The sequence below is a fragment of the Ornithorhynchus anatinus genome, chromosome 2 (assembly GCF_004115215.2).
Source record: "Ornithorhynchus anatinus isolate Pmale09 chromosome 2, mOrnAna1.pri.v4, whole genome shotgun sequence".
NCBI lineage: Eukaryota > Metazoa > Chordata > Mammalia > Monotremata > Ornithorhynchidae > Ornithorhynchus > Ornithorhynchus anatinus.
The window spans coordinates 95,631,355-95,647,247 of record NC_041729.1 but is presented as its reverse complement, the minus strand read 5'-3'; the positions used below and the strand labels follow the sequence as shown (position 1 = coordinate 95,647,247).

The following is a 15,893-nucleotide window of genomic DNA, read 5'->3' as shown; positions in this document are numbered from 1 at the left end:
ATTTGCTAATGATTAGGTTGAGGCGAAGCTAAAATGAGATATTAGTGGGAATAAAGGAACAAATATTTTCAATTTGGAATTAACAGTTGTGAGCGAGAGAAAGAACACTGAGATAAAATGAGAATCTAATGCTGAAAAAAGGCATTTCTGAGTCAGGCCTATGGTCTATTCAACCCAGAATTTTATCCCTAACTATGGTATACTTGAGGAATTATATGACAGCTGCCATCCTTAACATTGATCCCGATGTTTAGGGAGGGATCATCTCTATATTTTTGTCTATATTGTCTATATTTTTTGCCTCAACATCCTTTACTTTGCTTCTAGTACCCTATTATGAAATTCTTGCTGCAAATGTTACCAAACTCTTCTCCAACTTTCTGATATTTCTGATCTGCATAAATATTTTTGTTGGGAATGATGATGATGACAAAGGATTTGAGTATTTGCATTCTGGAAAATTTGATCTGGAATATATAAGAAATTAAGAAACATTAGAGGAAATGATTGCAATTATTCCTGAGTGGTGTTTTAGGAAATTTTGTTTAACTATATATTATTTAAATATGTGTAGAATTTCCATTTGTAAAGGTTGATGAAAAGTGAGTGACTATGTGAAGTGAGTTTCTACTTAAAACTCCAAATTATCTTGTCTTCCACTTATTGATTTAAAGACATCTTCATTGGAGGCTTCAAGCTAATATGGGAAACTGGGCAGACTAGACACAATTATTTTCAAAAAGTAAACCCAAAGAAAACATGGGCTTATTTTCTTCCAGGAGCAATCTATCTCTTAGCTTCCCTGCTCTGCTTCTTCCCCATGTCTGATTGACCTTAATAGGTTTCCTTGAAAGAAAATCCAGGACCAGGTATAAATCCACAAAATGAATTGCATGTGAAGATGATACTGTCTTGTTTTGTCAATTCATTAGGCCTAGTAATGAATTTACCACTTCGAAGAGGGAAGCACATAAGGAAGTCAATTTTGGATGGCCATTAGAGATTGGTGAAAAGCAAAAAGCGGAAGACATAGGCACTATCTAACCAAGAAAATTGTGGGCTGGTTTTCAGGAAGTGTATGCCACTGCAAGAGATAAAGCAGCAAAGCAACAGAAACATTGTCAAGATTTAAATTAATGTGGGCCTAAGGGCAATGCTTGCCATTTTCTAAAAATATTCTCAGAATTATAAAAGAGGACTTGAGTGAACTTGAATGTGGAAGAAATAATCAGTGATAAGAGGGACTATGAAAGAGAGTATGTAAGGCATCATTTATAGAGGGACACCAGGCAGATAGTAGCACAGATTTAAGAGGGTGAAGAAATAAGAAAATCAAAGGTGCAGAATGAAAGTGAATTTGTAGAAAATGTTAGAAAAAATGAAGAAACATTAGTCTAGAATCTAGAATATAAGGAGTATGTGAATAGGGAGTGAGATGGAGGAGAAATAAGAGATGGAATACCCATCTAATGGAGCTTGGGAACAACCTCACTAATTCAGATAAATAGTTCATCTCATCAGTGTTTAGCAAGTATGGACCTCGGAGTCAGAAGACCTGAGTTCTAATGCCCGCACTGCCACTTGTCTGCTGTGTCACATTGGTTGAGTCACTTCACTTCTTTATGTCTCAGTTCCCTCATCTGTAAAATGGGGATTAAGACTGTGAGTCCTATGTGAAACAGGGACTTTGTCCAACCTGTTTATCTTGTATCTAGTGCTTAGTACAGTGCCTGGAACATAGTAAGTGCTTAATAAATATAAAAATATGTATTACTATTAGGTGGATAATTGTAGATGAAATGGAAGAGCTCAGCACCTATTTTCCTCCATAGAAAAAAGTTTACTTTCCACACAGTATTTGAGCTTTGATTGCGCAGAACAATCCAAGCACACTTTCTCTGATAGGTGTTAATGTCAACATTACTGGCTTATACTTATATAGTTTTTAATTTTTGAATTCTTGAAGTTGTTGCTTCTGCCACCTCCCCTCTAAATCATTAAGAAGAACCTGCTCAAAAGGTGTGGCTCCTTTGTTGATTGTAGAGGCCCAGTCTGTTTGAAATGTGGCAATTAAAACTGTACTCTTTAAGCACTTGATCTTCACCCCACCTTCAGCATTACAGCACTTTATGTGCATATCTGTAATTTATCTTGATATCTGTCTCCCCATCTAGACTGTAAACTCTTTGTGGGAAGGGATAGTGTCTATCAACTCTGTTGTGTTGTATTCTCTGAGTGCTATTACAGTGCTGTGCATACTATACTTCCTCAGTAAATGCCACTGATTGATGCCTGTTTACTTGTTTTGGATGCCCATCACCCCCCTTCTAGACTGTGAGCTTGTTGCGGGCCCGAGATTGTCTCTATTGCTAAATTGTACTTTCGAAGCACTTAGTTCAGTGCTCTGCACAAAATAAGAGCTCAATAAATACGATTGAATGAATGAATGATCAGTTGATGGAAAGGAAGGAAAGATTCTGAAAATGTTGTTGAGGAAGAACCAACTGGATTTGATGACAGAGTGAATGTAGGGGTTGACAGAGAACTGGGCCGAGGACTCACAGCCTAAGAAGTGACTGAACAGCACCCACAGTTCTGCATGGCCTAGTGGATAGAGCACAGACCTGGGTGTTAGAAGGATCTGGGTTCTAATTCTGGCTCCGCCACTTGTCCAGTGACTGTGCAAGTCACTTAACTTCTTTGGGCCTTAGTTACCTCATCTGTAAAATGGGGATTAAGACTGTGAGCCTCATGTGGGACAGGGGCTGTGTCCAATTCAGTTACCTTGTATCTACCCCAGGGGTTAGTACAGTGCTTGGCACATAGTAAGCACTTAACAAATACCACAAAGAACAAATAATATGATCTTTTAAAATACTTTTGAAAGATTTTGTTCAGCTGTGTTCAGCTTTTCAACTTCAGCTGTGAATGGGGGCTTCATATAAAAAAAACTCAATCAGAAACTTTGCAATGTGTTTCTTATCCTGATATATAGATTTGATTGAACATTTAATTTTATTTATTCACCAGTGCTCTTATACTCACTCCCTCCATGGCCCAGGGACTAGAGAGTGAAAACGATGCAGCACAATCCACTTTTGCTTCAATCAGTCCCTCCAAGCGCATTCTCAATCCTGACATCTCAGGACCAAGACTTATCTGTCATACTCAATGGATATGACTTTAATGAGATGCCTGCTATGTGATCTGATATCATTTTTACTGCATGGATTTGCCCTATATTCAGCTACTTGCAAAACTTTGCAGTAACACTAAAGGCAAAAACCATCCCCTAACTCTCAGCATTTTAAAACAAACGTCCCTTGGCTGAATGAATCTCTTGCTCCACCCTTCTTGACTAAAGATCATCAGAAACTTAATTTCTGGGTCAGACTGATTATCCCACCTGCCCAGAATTCAGTCTCCACCAGTAGAAGCAGGGAGCTTGGAGATAATAATAATAACAATGGTATTTATTAAGCAGGAACTATGTGCCAAACACTGTTCTACCATGTAATTGCTTATCTCCTCACACCCAGATTCATGGATCCATGATGTTTGGAATAGAATGTCACCAAATGGTTGTATGCAGTGAAGCAATGTGGCAGGAAGCAGCATGGCCTAAGGGAAGCAGCATGACCTATTGGAGAGAGCAAGGGAGTGGGAGTCAGAAGGACCTGGGTTCTAATCCCAACTTTGTCACTTGTATGCTTTGTCTATGTCTTGTCTGTGGGTCAAGTTACCTCATCTGTATAATCGGGATTAAGACTGTGAGGCCCAAGTAGGACAGGGACTCTGTCAAACCTGATTAGCTTGTATCTACCCCAGTGCTTAGAAAAGTGCTTGACACATACTAAGTCCTTAACAAATACCATTATATTTAGATATACATATATATGCATATGTATCTATATATACACTGGCATAGGATCCAATATATAGTGACATAATCAATGAATGGTACTTACTAAATTCTTACTGTGTATGCTGAGCACTAACTGCTTGGGTGAATTCAAGAGTTTGTAGACACATTACCTACCCACAGTGAGCTTACAGTGTAGAGGAATGTCCTTCTACTTTATGGACTGCAGACTCCTCAGCCACTGAGAGAGGAGACACGAAGTGGAGGCCTTACTTCCACCTGCGAGACTATCACTTTCCTGTCCCACCACATTACACAACATCTGCTGAATTCGCCCATTCCTCTCCATCCAAACACCTGTCACCCTAGTACTGGCTTGGTCTTGGTCTTGGAGTGACTAAACTTGCTTTAGCTTCCTCAGCGGTCTCCCTGGTTTCCCACCCCAGTCTATACTGCTTCACAGATTATCTTCTTGAGGTATTCTTGGCCCACATTTTTCCTCTACTCAGAACCTTTCATGGGTTTCCTATGTTTCTCTGTGATAAGCAAAATTTCCTGAAAATAAACATCAAAGTCCATTACCTTTTCGCTTTCTTCTCTAGCTGTTTCTCAATTCACTCTCTTAATTCCTCCCAAGTCAATAGGTTATAGTTATCCCATGCTCCCAACTCTCCCATCTCCTGTCAATCATGCTGTTCCTCTAGCTTGAAACTTCCTCCCCTCTCAACTCCAACAGATCACACCTCTCCCCACATTGAAAATCCTCCTAACAACCTTCCTTCTCCAACAAGCTTTAGTGGAAAGAGCATGGGTCTGGGAGACAGAAGACTTAGGATCTAATCCTGTTCTGCCATTTACCTGCTATGTGACCTTGGTCAAGTAACTTAACTTCTCTGAGCCTCAGTTGCCTCATCTGTAAAATGGGAATTCAATTCCTGTTCTCTCTCCTTCTTAGAATGTGAGCCCCATATGGGACCTGATGATCTTGCACTCATCTCAGTGCTCAGTGCAGTGGTTGGCAAGTAAGCACTTAACAAATTCCACAATTATTATTATTTTACCACCTTATGTCATATAACCCATCAGCCAACTATAGCTCTTATGAATTTATTCACATCCATCACCAACTCTCATGTCTTTAATTGTACATTCAGCTACTTATTTGACTATTCCTGGTTACATTTTTATGTTTGTCTCCCCCATTAGAGTATAAGCTCCTTGTAGGTGGATAATATGTCACTTTTTAATTCTGTACTTGTCCAGGTGTGTAGTGCAATACACTGCACCAAGGTGGAGCTCAAGCAAAGCTACTATGGCTACTAGGTGTCACTAGGAGTTGCAGAGAGAGATTTAGGGCCCAAAGGACAGTAAAAGCACAACAGACAAAGTGGCACTGGGCTCTCACTATCTCAGAAGATATCTCAAGGTCTTCCCTGAAGGACTAAAGTAATAGAAAAATCCATTAGTTGGCCCAAACCTCCCAAGTAACTACATTAATGCATGCTGTTGAATAGAGAAGGGATATACACAATGGGAGAGTCAAACACTGGAAGGCCCCATGAGGATTTTTTAACCCCTCCCCAATTTGCTGTCTTTTGCTTCTTGGTCACCCAACTTCCCTTCCCTTGGCCTTTTTCCATTGTAGAATAATTATACTGTTTCTAGTTTTCAAAGGCAAAATCATATCCAATATCTAATTTTGACCTCCCAATATTCCCATGAGGTCAAGGGGGCAAGTATTGCTAATCCTAATTTGCAGGGGAGGATACTGGCCAGAAAAGTTAAGAGACTTGCCCAAGCTTTCATGACAGACTTGAGACCAAAATGGGACTAGAACCCCCATCATCTGGGCCCATCCAGGCCCTTGCTTTTCCACAAGTGCTCATTGCCTCCCACAAAGTAAAGGATATGATCCTTGTCATTGTGGAATGTAAACAGACAGTAGGGAGGAGCCATACTTTGACAAATATACTCTATGTGAATTGATGAATGCAGAAGATATTATGGTTGGTATTCTCTTCTATTCTTTCCCATAATAAAAATCTGTAATACCAATGGGAAATAGTGTGGCATAATTTTGTGCACATCATTAGCCAGTTGATTCAGGTCAACAAGGGAGAAAGATGTAGGACACCGTGGATTGACACATCCTGGCACACCAATGTGCCCATTATTTTTTTTATGGCATTTGTTGTATGTACCAGGCACTGTACTAAGTCCTGTGATAGATGCAATTTAATTAGGTTGGACACAGTCCAGAGAACAAAGGCCTGGGTGTCAAAGGACTTGGGATATAATCCCAACCCTGACACCTGTCTGCTCTGTGACTTTGGGCAAGTCATTTCACTTCTCTGTGCCTCAATTACCTCAGCTGTAAAATGAGAATTAAGACTGTGAGCGCTATATGGGAAATGGACTATGCCCAAATTAATTAACCTGTATCTACCTCATTGCTTACTACAATGCCTGATACTTAGTGAGCACTTAACAAATAGTATTAAAAAAAACAGCCCTACCATTACCTTATACTCCTCCTTCCTATCTCTCCAAAAGGTAACAAGTATTCTTTGGGCAAAAGGGGTTGAATTCTTGCTACTTCAGTCACATTTTGTAATAACAGATAGACTTAAACCTTCTTGGGAGTGAAAAAAGATCAAAGCCCAAGGGACTGGGGATTTCAGGAAGATTTAGAAAATGGCAGCAGTGAGTCCAGGGTCAGCAAGAAATGTGATAAAAATGATAATGATGGTATTTTTTAAATGCTTACTATGTGTCAAGCATTGTTCTAAGCACTGGGATATATACAAGGTAATGAGGTTAGACACCCTAAATGGGGCTCACAGTCATTATCCCCATTTTACAATGAGGAAACTGAGGCCGTAGCTGAGGTAAGTGTGCAAATTATAAACAGCTATTCAATCACTCTTTAGTAGTTGAGGATTCTGGAATGCTGGGACCCAGCTTTGAACTCATCTGGGCATTGTTTCCACTAAGGAAACCCAAAGTGCTCAATAATGCTTGCTTTTCACAAGACAGGACAGGACAAAGACATGTGTGAGGATATGAACTGCCAGCTATTCCAGAGGTTTCTAACCCTAGGGATTTGAATAGGAAAACAAAGAAGAAAGTAAGCTAACAGAAGAGCTTTTAGAATAAAGCCTCCAGAATGGATTTTCTGCAACTGAGGAGTTTTAGACAAGATTTCTTTTTGCAAAGTGTGATTATCATGATATATTTCACCTGATCTAAATTATGCAACTCTTAAAAAAATTTGATTTTTTCTCATTTCTCACCCTTCATTTCTCCACAAATGCCGTTAAAGCCGCTAACTCAAAAGAAGGATAAAAACCTCAAAAGCCTTCTTATCCTTCTTCCTTACTTCACCCTGTGATGTGTCTGTACGCAGTTGGAGAAATAACATGATAATATTTAGAGCTTATTGGTCATCTGTTATCCAAATACCTCAAAGAGCTTTCTAAATGTTAATAAATTAAGCCTCTTTAATCCTTTGGAAACAGCTAAGTATAGTATAATACATACAACTCTTAAGCCCGTCAAACGGCAGGGACTGTCTCTATCTGTTGCCGACTTGTTCATTCCAAGCGCTTAGTACAGTGCTCTGCACATAGTAAGCGCTCAATAAATACTATTGAATGAACTCTTAAAGACTATTGTCCTCCACATGCTTTTTCCCATTTTAAAATCCTCTTCTGTGCAGTAAGAGTGATATTTTCTCCAGAAAACTTAAGATGCTGGATAACATAGTGAGGGAAAGCAAAGATTCACTTACTGTAATAGAATCAGACCTCACCAGGAGCTCTGTTTTCTGGGTGATATAATCAAAAAGTCTCTTTATGAATGAGAATTGTGTTTACCAAGGGGAATATCCCACCATTACCTGTATTTAAGTACCTATTGTGAGCACAGCACTGTATTAAGCACTTGGGAGCATAACATGGAAATTGAAGAGTTAGTTCCTACCCTTGAGGAGTTTATTATCTAATTGGTTAATGTAAAAATACATTATGTTGAGAGGAGAGCACTTCTTTTACATATGTGAGTAATATTTTACACAGATTCCATTGGTCTCACATATATAAAATCTGAACTGTATTGCAGTTGTGTTGTGTATATTAAAGGATGTTGTGAATTTGAGTGCAAAGGTGAGACTATATCCCAGTCGTGTTTGGAGAGTTTTCTGTGGAGCTTGGTGATTGATGTTCGGCTCCTCTGGGGCTGATGTTGTTTTGTAGAACTTATCAATCATTTATATATTCTTAGTCACTGCTGTACTGATCTCTCTAATATGTTATACACCAGGCATTTCCTTCTTTTGTGACTGAAACTGCAACTCCCCCCTTGCTTTCCTATCTTGTCTCTTTTATAAATGAATTGATTTAAAATTACCTGTAATAGAATACTTATGTAGATAGACTGCCTTCAGTTCAGTGATGCCTCAAGTGAGATAGCTACTTCTGGGCACCACAGTTTTCTAACATTATATCAAATCATGGCAAATTGATGGGAAGTACCCTCAGAAGACTCCATTAAAATATATGGCATGGAGACTTCAAAATTCCAAAGCATAATCTCAATCTTTCTTTTTTTGTGTGCCCTTCATCTCCGAAAGAGGTTCCTAGAGAATATTCATTTATTCAATAGTATTTATTGAGTGCTTACTCTGTGTAGAGCACTGTACTAAGTGCTTGGAATGTACAAATGGGCAACAGATAGAGACAGTCCCTGCCCTTTGTCGGGCTTACAGTCTAATCAGGGGAGACAGACAGACAAGAACAATGGCAATAAATAGTGTCAAGGGGAAGAACATCTCATTAAAACAATAGCAAATAAATAGAATCAGGGTGATGTACATCTCATTAAACAAAATAAGTAGGATGATGAAGATATATACAGTTGAGCGGATGAGTACAGTGCTGAGGGGATGGGACGGGAGAGGGGGAGGAGCAGAGGGAAAGGGGGAGAAGAGGGTTTAGCTGCGGAGAGGTGAAGGCGGGTAGAGGGAGCAGAGGGAAAAGGGAAGCTCAGTCTGGGAAGGCCTCTTGGAGGAAGTGAGCTTTAAGTAGGGATTTGAAGAGGGGAAGAGAATTAGTTTGGCAGAGGTGGGGAGGGAGGGTATTCCAGGACCGTGGGAGGACGTGGCCCAGGGGTCGACAGCAGGATAGGTGAGACCGAGGGATGGTGAGGAGGTGGGCAGCAGAGGAGCGGAGCGTAAGGGGTGGACAGTAGAAAGAGAGAAGGGAGGAGAGGTGGGAGGGGGCAAGTTGATGGAGAGCCTTGAAGCCTAGAGTGAGAAAAATACGGGTTTGTCCATCTGATTTTTAGTTAGTGACAAAAGTAATGTAATTGTGAACTTTGAGCAGAAGATATCATTTTCAGGCATCTAAATCAATAATTCCATCGAGTTTTAGTTGGTCCAAAGTTTCATTTGAAGTACATACAGCCAGTAGTAGATTATCTTGATCCAGTTTCATCATGGTCATTATTTTTTTTCCTAAACTTGTATCTCTAGGCTACCAAAGTGACAGCAGATGGTGAACAAACTGGACAGGATGCTGAGAGAACCAATATGAGAGCAAAGACCCTAGAAAAATTGATCAATGAAATCGTTCAGGATGCAGAAGGTATTGAAGAAATATATCATTTATTCATTATTTCTCTGGACAAGGCAAAAATGATGAGAGAATGGGGAGGAGCAAAGGATGTACTGAAGAAGAGAAGGGAAGAGGAAAGGGAAAAGGGGGAAAGAGTCAAGTGGAAAGATGGAAAGAGAGAGGAGAAGAGAGGGAAATTTTCATTAGATGGCTTTGCAGGATTTCAGTGTTGAGTTGATGGAATTATTTTTGTTAAGAAATATAAGGTGGGAATTAAGCTAGCTGCAACCTATAGCATTATATTGGTAATTGGAGTTAGTGAATTGATAATTAAAAGCACAGAATAGCAGTTAAGTTACCGCATTGCTTTAGGAATGCTCTAAAGTTCAAAGAACAAGCTGCTATGATTAAATAACTAATGGACACTTTATGCTTTGCAGTTGTTTACAAGGTGAATAAAAAGAGTTTCATTTGGAAACAGACCCTATAATTTTATCATTCCTCTTGATGCACTAAAGTTACATTTTTATTTCTCAAAATGACTTTTAACACACTCTGCTACTTGCTGTAAAGGAACATCTGCTGCTTGGAATTCAAAGGCAACAACTAACCATAAGAAGTAGCTTGCCCCAGCCTTGATCCCTCAAGGCAATAGCATTTGGCAACTATCAATGTGATTGAGAATCAAAGTGGAAGGCTAGAAAACCCAACTGTGTGCTGTAAACCCAGCAGAAATAGCTGTTAGAAGAGAAACTGCAGAACAAAGACTGGTTCTTAACTACCAACGTGAGGGCAGTGATCTTTGCAAATGAGTACTACATTAAGAAAAGTACATTTAGAAATTAGGCAGGAAGAGTCATGTGACTCATTGTGTCATTGTGACATTTAATGAACACTTGGGACAATATCCATTAAGTAACCAAAATGTGGCTTATCTTGCCTAAATTCACAGTGAGTGTTCCTATAGGATAGGCAGAGAGCTAGATATACATAAAGGTATAGATTATTCTCAGGACAGGAGCCAAGAAGTTCCGTCCTATTATGAGTCAGTTCTAAGAACTGTCTACCCATTCTTTTTAATGAGAAAGCCACTACAAGACATGACCCCATCTTTCTACCACACAAATTTGTATTCTAATTCTGACCTTTGAAATTTCCACCAATCAATTAATTTTCCTGAGCACTTCTGTGGGGCAAGCACTGTACTAAACTCTTGGGAATCAATCAATGGTATTTATTGAGCACTTACTGTGTGCAGAGGCTTGTACTAACCACTTGGGAGAGTAAAATAGAATTAGTGACAATCATTCATTCTATCCTGCCTGGATTTACTGCATCAGCCCTCCTGGTCTCTTTCCACTCCAGTCCATACTTCACTCTGCTGCCCAGAATATTTTTCCAAAAATTAAGAGATTATTGTCATTCCCTCCTCAGAAAACTCCAGTTGTTGCCCATTCACCACCGCATCGAACAAAAGCTCCTCACCATTGGTTTTAAAGCACTCCACACCTTGCCCTTTCCGGCCCTCAACTTGTGTCTCTCCTTCTACAAACCCAGCCTTCACACTTCTCTCTAGTGGCTCCTTCTCATTGGGGCCTCATTCACAACTATCTCAACACGAACCCCTCACCCACATCCTGCCTCTTTACTGTACCTCCCTCCCTCCTCAAATCTGACAGACAGTTAGTTACTCTCCCCACCTTTAAAGACTTACTGAAGGCACATCTCCTCCAAGAGGCCTTCCCAGACTAAGCCCCACCTTTTCTCATTTCCTACTCCCTTCTGCATCACCTTGTCCTGATCCCTTTGCTCTTCTCCCCCAGCCCTCCATCTCACAACACTTATATATATATAAATATCTGTTATTTTATTTATTTGTACCGATGTCTGTCTCTCCCCCTCTAGCTTGTTGTGTGCAGGGAATGTGACTGTTTATTGTTGTACTCTCCCAGGCGCTCAGTACAGTGCTCTATATACATTAAACTTTCAGTAAATACAATTGATGAATGAATGAATGATTGAATGAATGAATGGAAATTTTCTGACCAGGCCATACTTTAGGTTACAAGTACTGAGAATGGGAAATACTTCTACATTTATGTTGCCTTAAACTTTCAATGCCTAAAGCTTTCTCTTGCAATCCTAAAACTTGTAAGATAGCATCATTTGTAATAGTGAATCCCTAAATATATATATAGGGACTCAGGACCTCATGAGAGGTTATACACAGAGAACCAGTTTGTGAGACATGCAGTGAAATTAAGGGTCATATTATTTTCCTTCAGAGGTTTTCTCATGAATATAACAGTGTCATGTTTTAATTACTGAGCCTGAAAACAGAATGAATTTTTTAAAAATTTCGATGGAACACTTCAGAGTTTTTCATGGGTTACTTGGGATTGATTAACTATAAGAACATCTATGGCAAAAATTACATTTTCCTGAGTATTGGGGTGGTGAACAGTGCTGAGTGCTTTTACTGTAGATGTCATTTTTATTTATTTAAAAATATATATTTTTGCCTCCAGCTGTAAATTGGAAAGCTGTAAAACTGAATGAAACTCTTGGAGCCCAGGACAAGACCTTAGAGAAGAGTGTTCAGGATCTTCAACAAGAGATTGATCAGATGATGACAAAACTAAGAAGGAAAAATCTGGATGCCCAACAAGAAGTAGCCCAGGATGAGTTGGTGTGAAGTGGATGAATCACAAATGTTTATTCCTTTGTTATTGCTTAAGAGCACCTACCATATACAGTGCACTGTAACAAGCACTTGGGGGGATGTAGTTAAAAAAAAAAAAGATAGTTTGCCTGCCCTCAAGGAGTTAATGACTATAATAGTAATACTGATGATAATAAGGCTATACATTGTACTTGGAAAGCATTTACTCTGTGCCAAACACTGTACAGAATCTGAGATAGAAACTAGATAATCAGGTTGAACATAGTCCCTGTCCCACAAAGGGCTCAAAGTCTAAGTAGGAGGGATTTAATCACCATTTTGCAGTTGAGGTAATTGAGGCACAGATAAGTCAAGTGACATGCTCAAGGTCATACAGCAGACAGGTGTCAGAGCCAGGATTAGAGCTCAGGACTTCCAGGCCCATGCTCTTTCCACTAAATCCAAACCGATCTTCCCAAAAAGATGTTGACTGCTCTGGGAAATTAACAGAACAACGGTTCCATTGTGTTCATGGACATCAATGAGCACTGAAAAGTGTTATTCATTATTTTCAGTTGTATTAGCCACTGTAACCCAGGCAGATCTGAAGTTTTTTTTCTTTGTACTGTTTTGCTTTTTTTTTTTTTTTGGTAATTTTCCCAGTCATTTTGTATATGACATGACCTGAAACATTTTCTTTGATTTTTGTCATCATTTCTGAAGAATTGCAGGAAAAGTAACTAGGAATCTTCTGACTGCCAAGCTAATAGCTTAAATGCATACTCCTTAGGATATCTGAAGTGAAACAAAAAATTCTAACAGCAGGCGTCCTTGAGTGGGAACGTGAATTATAATGGATAAGAGGGAATCTCCCATTATAACACTCTTTTGTTTCACTCTATTTAATTTTAATGCCAGTAATTTGACAGCATTTTCTCTTAATCAATTATATTTATTGAGTACCTTCTCTATGCAGATCACCATACTAGGCCACTTTGGGGAGTATAATACCACAGAGTTGGTAGAACGGGCTCCCTGCCACAAGAAGCTAAAAGTTTAGAAGGGGAGGTAGGCATTAAAATAAATTATGGGTATGAACATAATTATTGTTGGGCTGAGGACGGGGTGAATATAAAGTGTTTAAAGGGTACAGGTCCCTGTGCATAACTAACAAAAAGGGAGAGGGATTAGGAGAAATCAATGGCTTAGATGAGGAAGGCCTCTCAAAGGAGATATGATTTTAATAAGACTTTGGAAGGTCAGAAGAATGATAGTTTAACTGTTATGCTGGAGGGAGGAGAGGAAAGGGGGTGAGTTCCAGGCCAGAGAGAGGACATGGGCAAGATTTGGTGATGACAAATTTGAGGTATAATAGATTGGCATTGGAGAAATGAAGCATGAGGGCAGTAAACTAGGAGGGGGAGAAACACTCCATTATGCTATTGTTGCAGATATTTCCTTGTCATAAACACTTTCTCCCTTTAAAGTATTTTGACAGCCTTGACCAAAGTGACCAAAGTCCATTTTTAAGCATTAATGACATATAATAGTAATTATTATTATTATTATTATTATGGTATTTGTGAAGTGCTTATTATGTGCCAGCACTGTCTAAGCCCTGAGGTGGATACAAGCAAATCGGGTTGGACACAGTCCCTTGTCCCACATGGGGGCTCAAAATCTTAAATCCCCATTTTGCAGATGAGGTCACTGAGTCACAAATAAGTTTTGTGACGCCCTAAATCACACAGAGGACAAGTGGCGGGAGCCAGGATTAGAACCCATGACGTTCTAACTCCCAGGCCCATGATCTATCCACTAGGCCATGCTGCTTTCTTGAACACATCTAGTATGTGTTAGATTTAGCTTCCTTTGTTCTGATTATGAGGTGAAAGCTTACATTTGAAAATTAAGCATTATACTCAAAAAGTATCAAATTCAAAATACTTATTGTATATATTCATATTACTATTTGATCAGATAAACATATTTATCATGTTTTATCACTCTTTTTACTATATATATACATGTATATTAGAGATGTATATGTATATATGTGTTAAAAATTTAAAGATATTTGCCCTTTACATCATTTTTCTATAGGGATCTATACTTGACTCTAACCTCTCTCTAGCCCTATTTCATATACCACTCTATTTTTATGGAACTGATTAAGAGCACTAACTAGTGTATCTAAAATGGTCCTGATGCCTTTGAACCATTGAAGTACTTTGAGGACTCCAGAGAAGATGCTAAGGCTATCTAATTAATACTTAACAATCACCCTTGAGGCAATAATCCATTGAGAATACTATTTCCTTTTCTCCTCAGAGATAGTGACATGCTTGGGGCAGAGTTACAGGCCAGATGTAGGAGAAAAATATAAATGGAATAAAAAGATTATAACCTGGCATTTTTGATGACCGAGGCAAAGGAGAATGAATAATAGGAGTCATAATATCAAACTAACCATGGTAGCAGCTTATTGAAGTTCTGTTCTGAGACAGCCTTAAATCAGGCATATCAACAGTCAGCCCTCTTCATTCAAGATAATAGACCAACGTGTTCGAGTGTCTCATTATGGTGAATGAGGTGATGGTTTTTGACAAGTGAAGTGATTCATAAAACTCCCTTGATCAGTCAGTTTCCAGGAATGGCTGGGAAAAAAACACCTGTTCCATTGAAGTAATTCTAATGCTTTCTGTTAAGGGCTAAGGTTTTTGTATTTTTTTCTCAAATTCTTACCAAACCAACTGTGATTTTTAAGGGACTGATTCTCAGTGTTGCTTCTGGTACAGGAATCTGCTTAATATTTTGTCTTCATTTTTTTTGACGCTTTCGCACTTTGGGCTTAACTCAATTCAAAATGTTCATGCCAGGATGTGGGTTTACGTGCCTTTTCTTGGGTTGGGGAATTGCAGAGCTGCTGAGGCCCTCCTGAAGAAAGTGAAGAAGCTCTTTGGAGAGCCCCGGGCAAAGAGCGAAGAACTTGAGAAGGAGGTGCGGGAGAAGCTGGAAGATTACCAAAGCAAAGTAAATGATGCTCAGAGACCTTCTAAGGGAAGCCACTGATAAAATCAGAGAGGCTGAAAGGTTTAACTGCAGAAAAACCAGAAAAATATGACTCTTTTGGAGGTAAGTTCTGAGGGATCAACTTGGCAATGGGTAGGAGGAGGACAAGCATCTCCAAAGGGAATATGTGGAACTCCAATTCACCACAAAATCAATCAGCTGCTATTTATTGAGTTCTTATTGTGTGGGATAATAATAATAATGATCATATTTAGTGCTTACTCAGTGCCAGGCACTGTACTAAACGCTAGGGTGGATACAATACAGTCCCTTGTCCCACTGGGCCTCACAGTCTCCAATCCCCAGTTTACAGATGAGGTAACTGAGGCACAGAGAAGCTAAGTGACTTGACCAAGGTCAAACAGCAAACAAGTGGCAGAGCCAGGATTATAACCCATGACCTCTGACTCCCAGACCCATGCCTCTATCCACCATGCCATGCCTGTTGCACATAATACAAAGTTAATATAGTAGAATCAGTAGACCTGATCCCTGTACACAAGGAGCTTACTGTCTTTTGGAAATCAGAAACTCTTAATGTCTGAGTCTGAAAAGCATATTGCAGTTGAGAAAGAATACTTTAGTTTTTTTTCATGCAGTTAACATTAGCCTTAGGGTCAGGCTAGAAATATCATAGGAATTGAAGAATTAACATTTCTTGGGTTTATGAAAATGCAGTGGTGAA

At 39.3% G+C, this 15,893-nt stretch overlaps 1 protein-coding gene across 1 annotated transcript in view; it reads left to right on the top strand.

Annotated features, from left to right (window-relative positions):
• LAMA2 (laminin subunit alpha 2) overlaps window positions 1-15,893 on the top strand; it is a 586,243-nt gene that overhangs the window by 439,168 nt on the left and 131,182 nt on the right. The window contains 5 exon segments of the mRNA XM_029049645.2: window positions 9,393-9,504; window positions 12,003-12,165; window positions 15,058-15,184; window positions 15,186-15,233; window positions 15,236-15,271. Of these exon segments, the coding sequence (XP_028905478.1) occupies window positions 9,393-9,504; window positions 12,003-12,165; window positions 15,058-15,184; window positions 15,186-15,233; window positions 15,236-15,271 (486 nt within the window).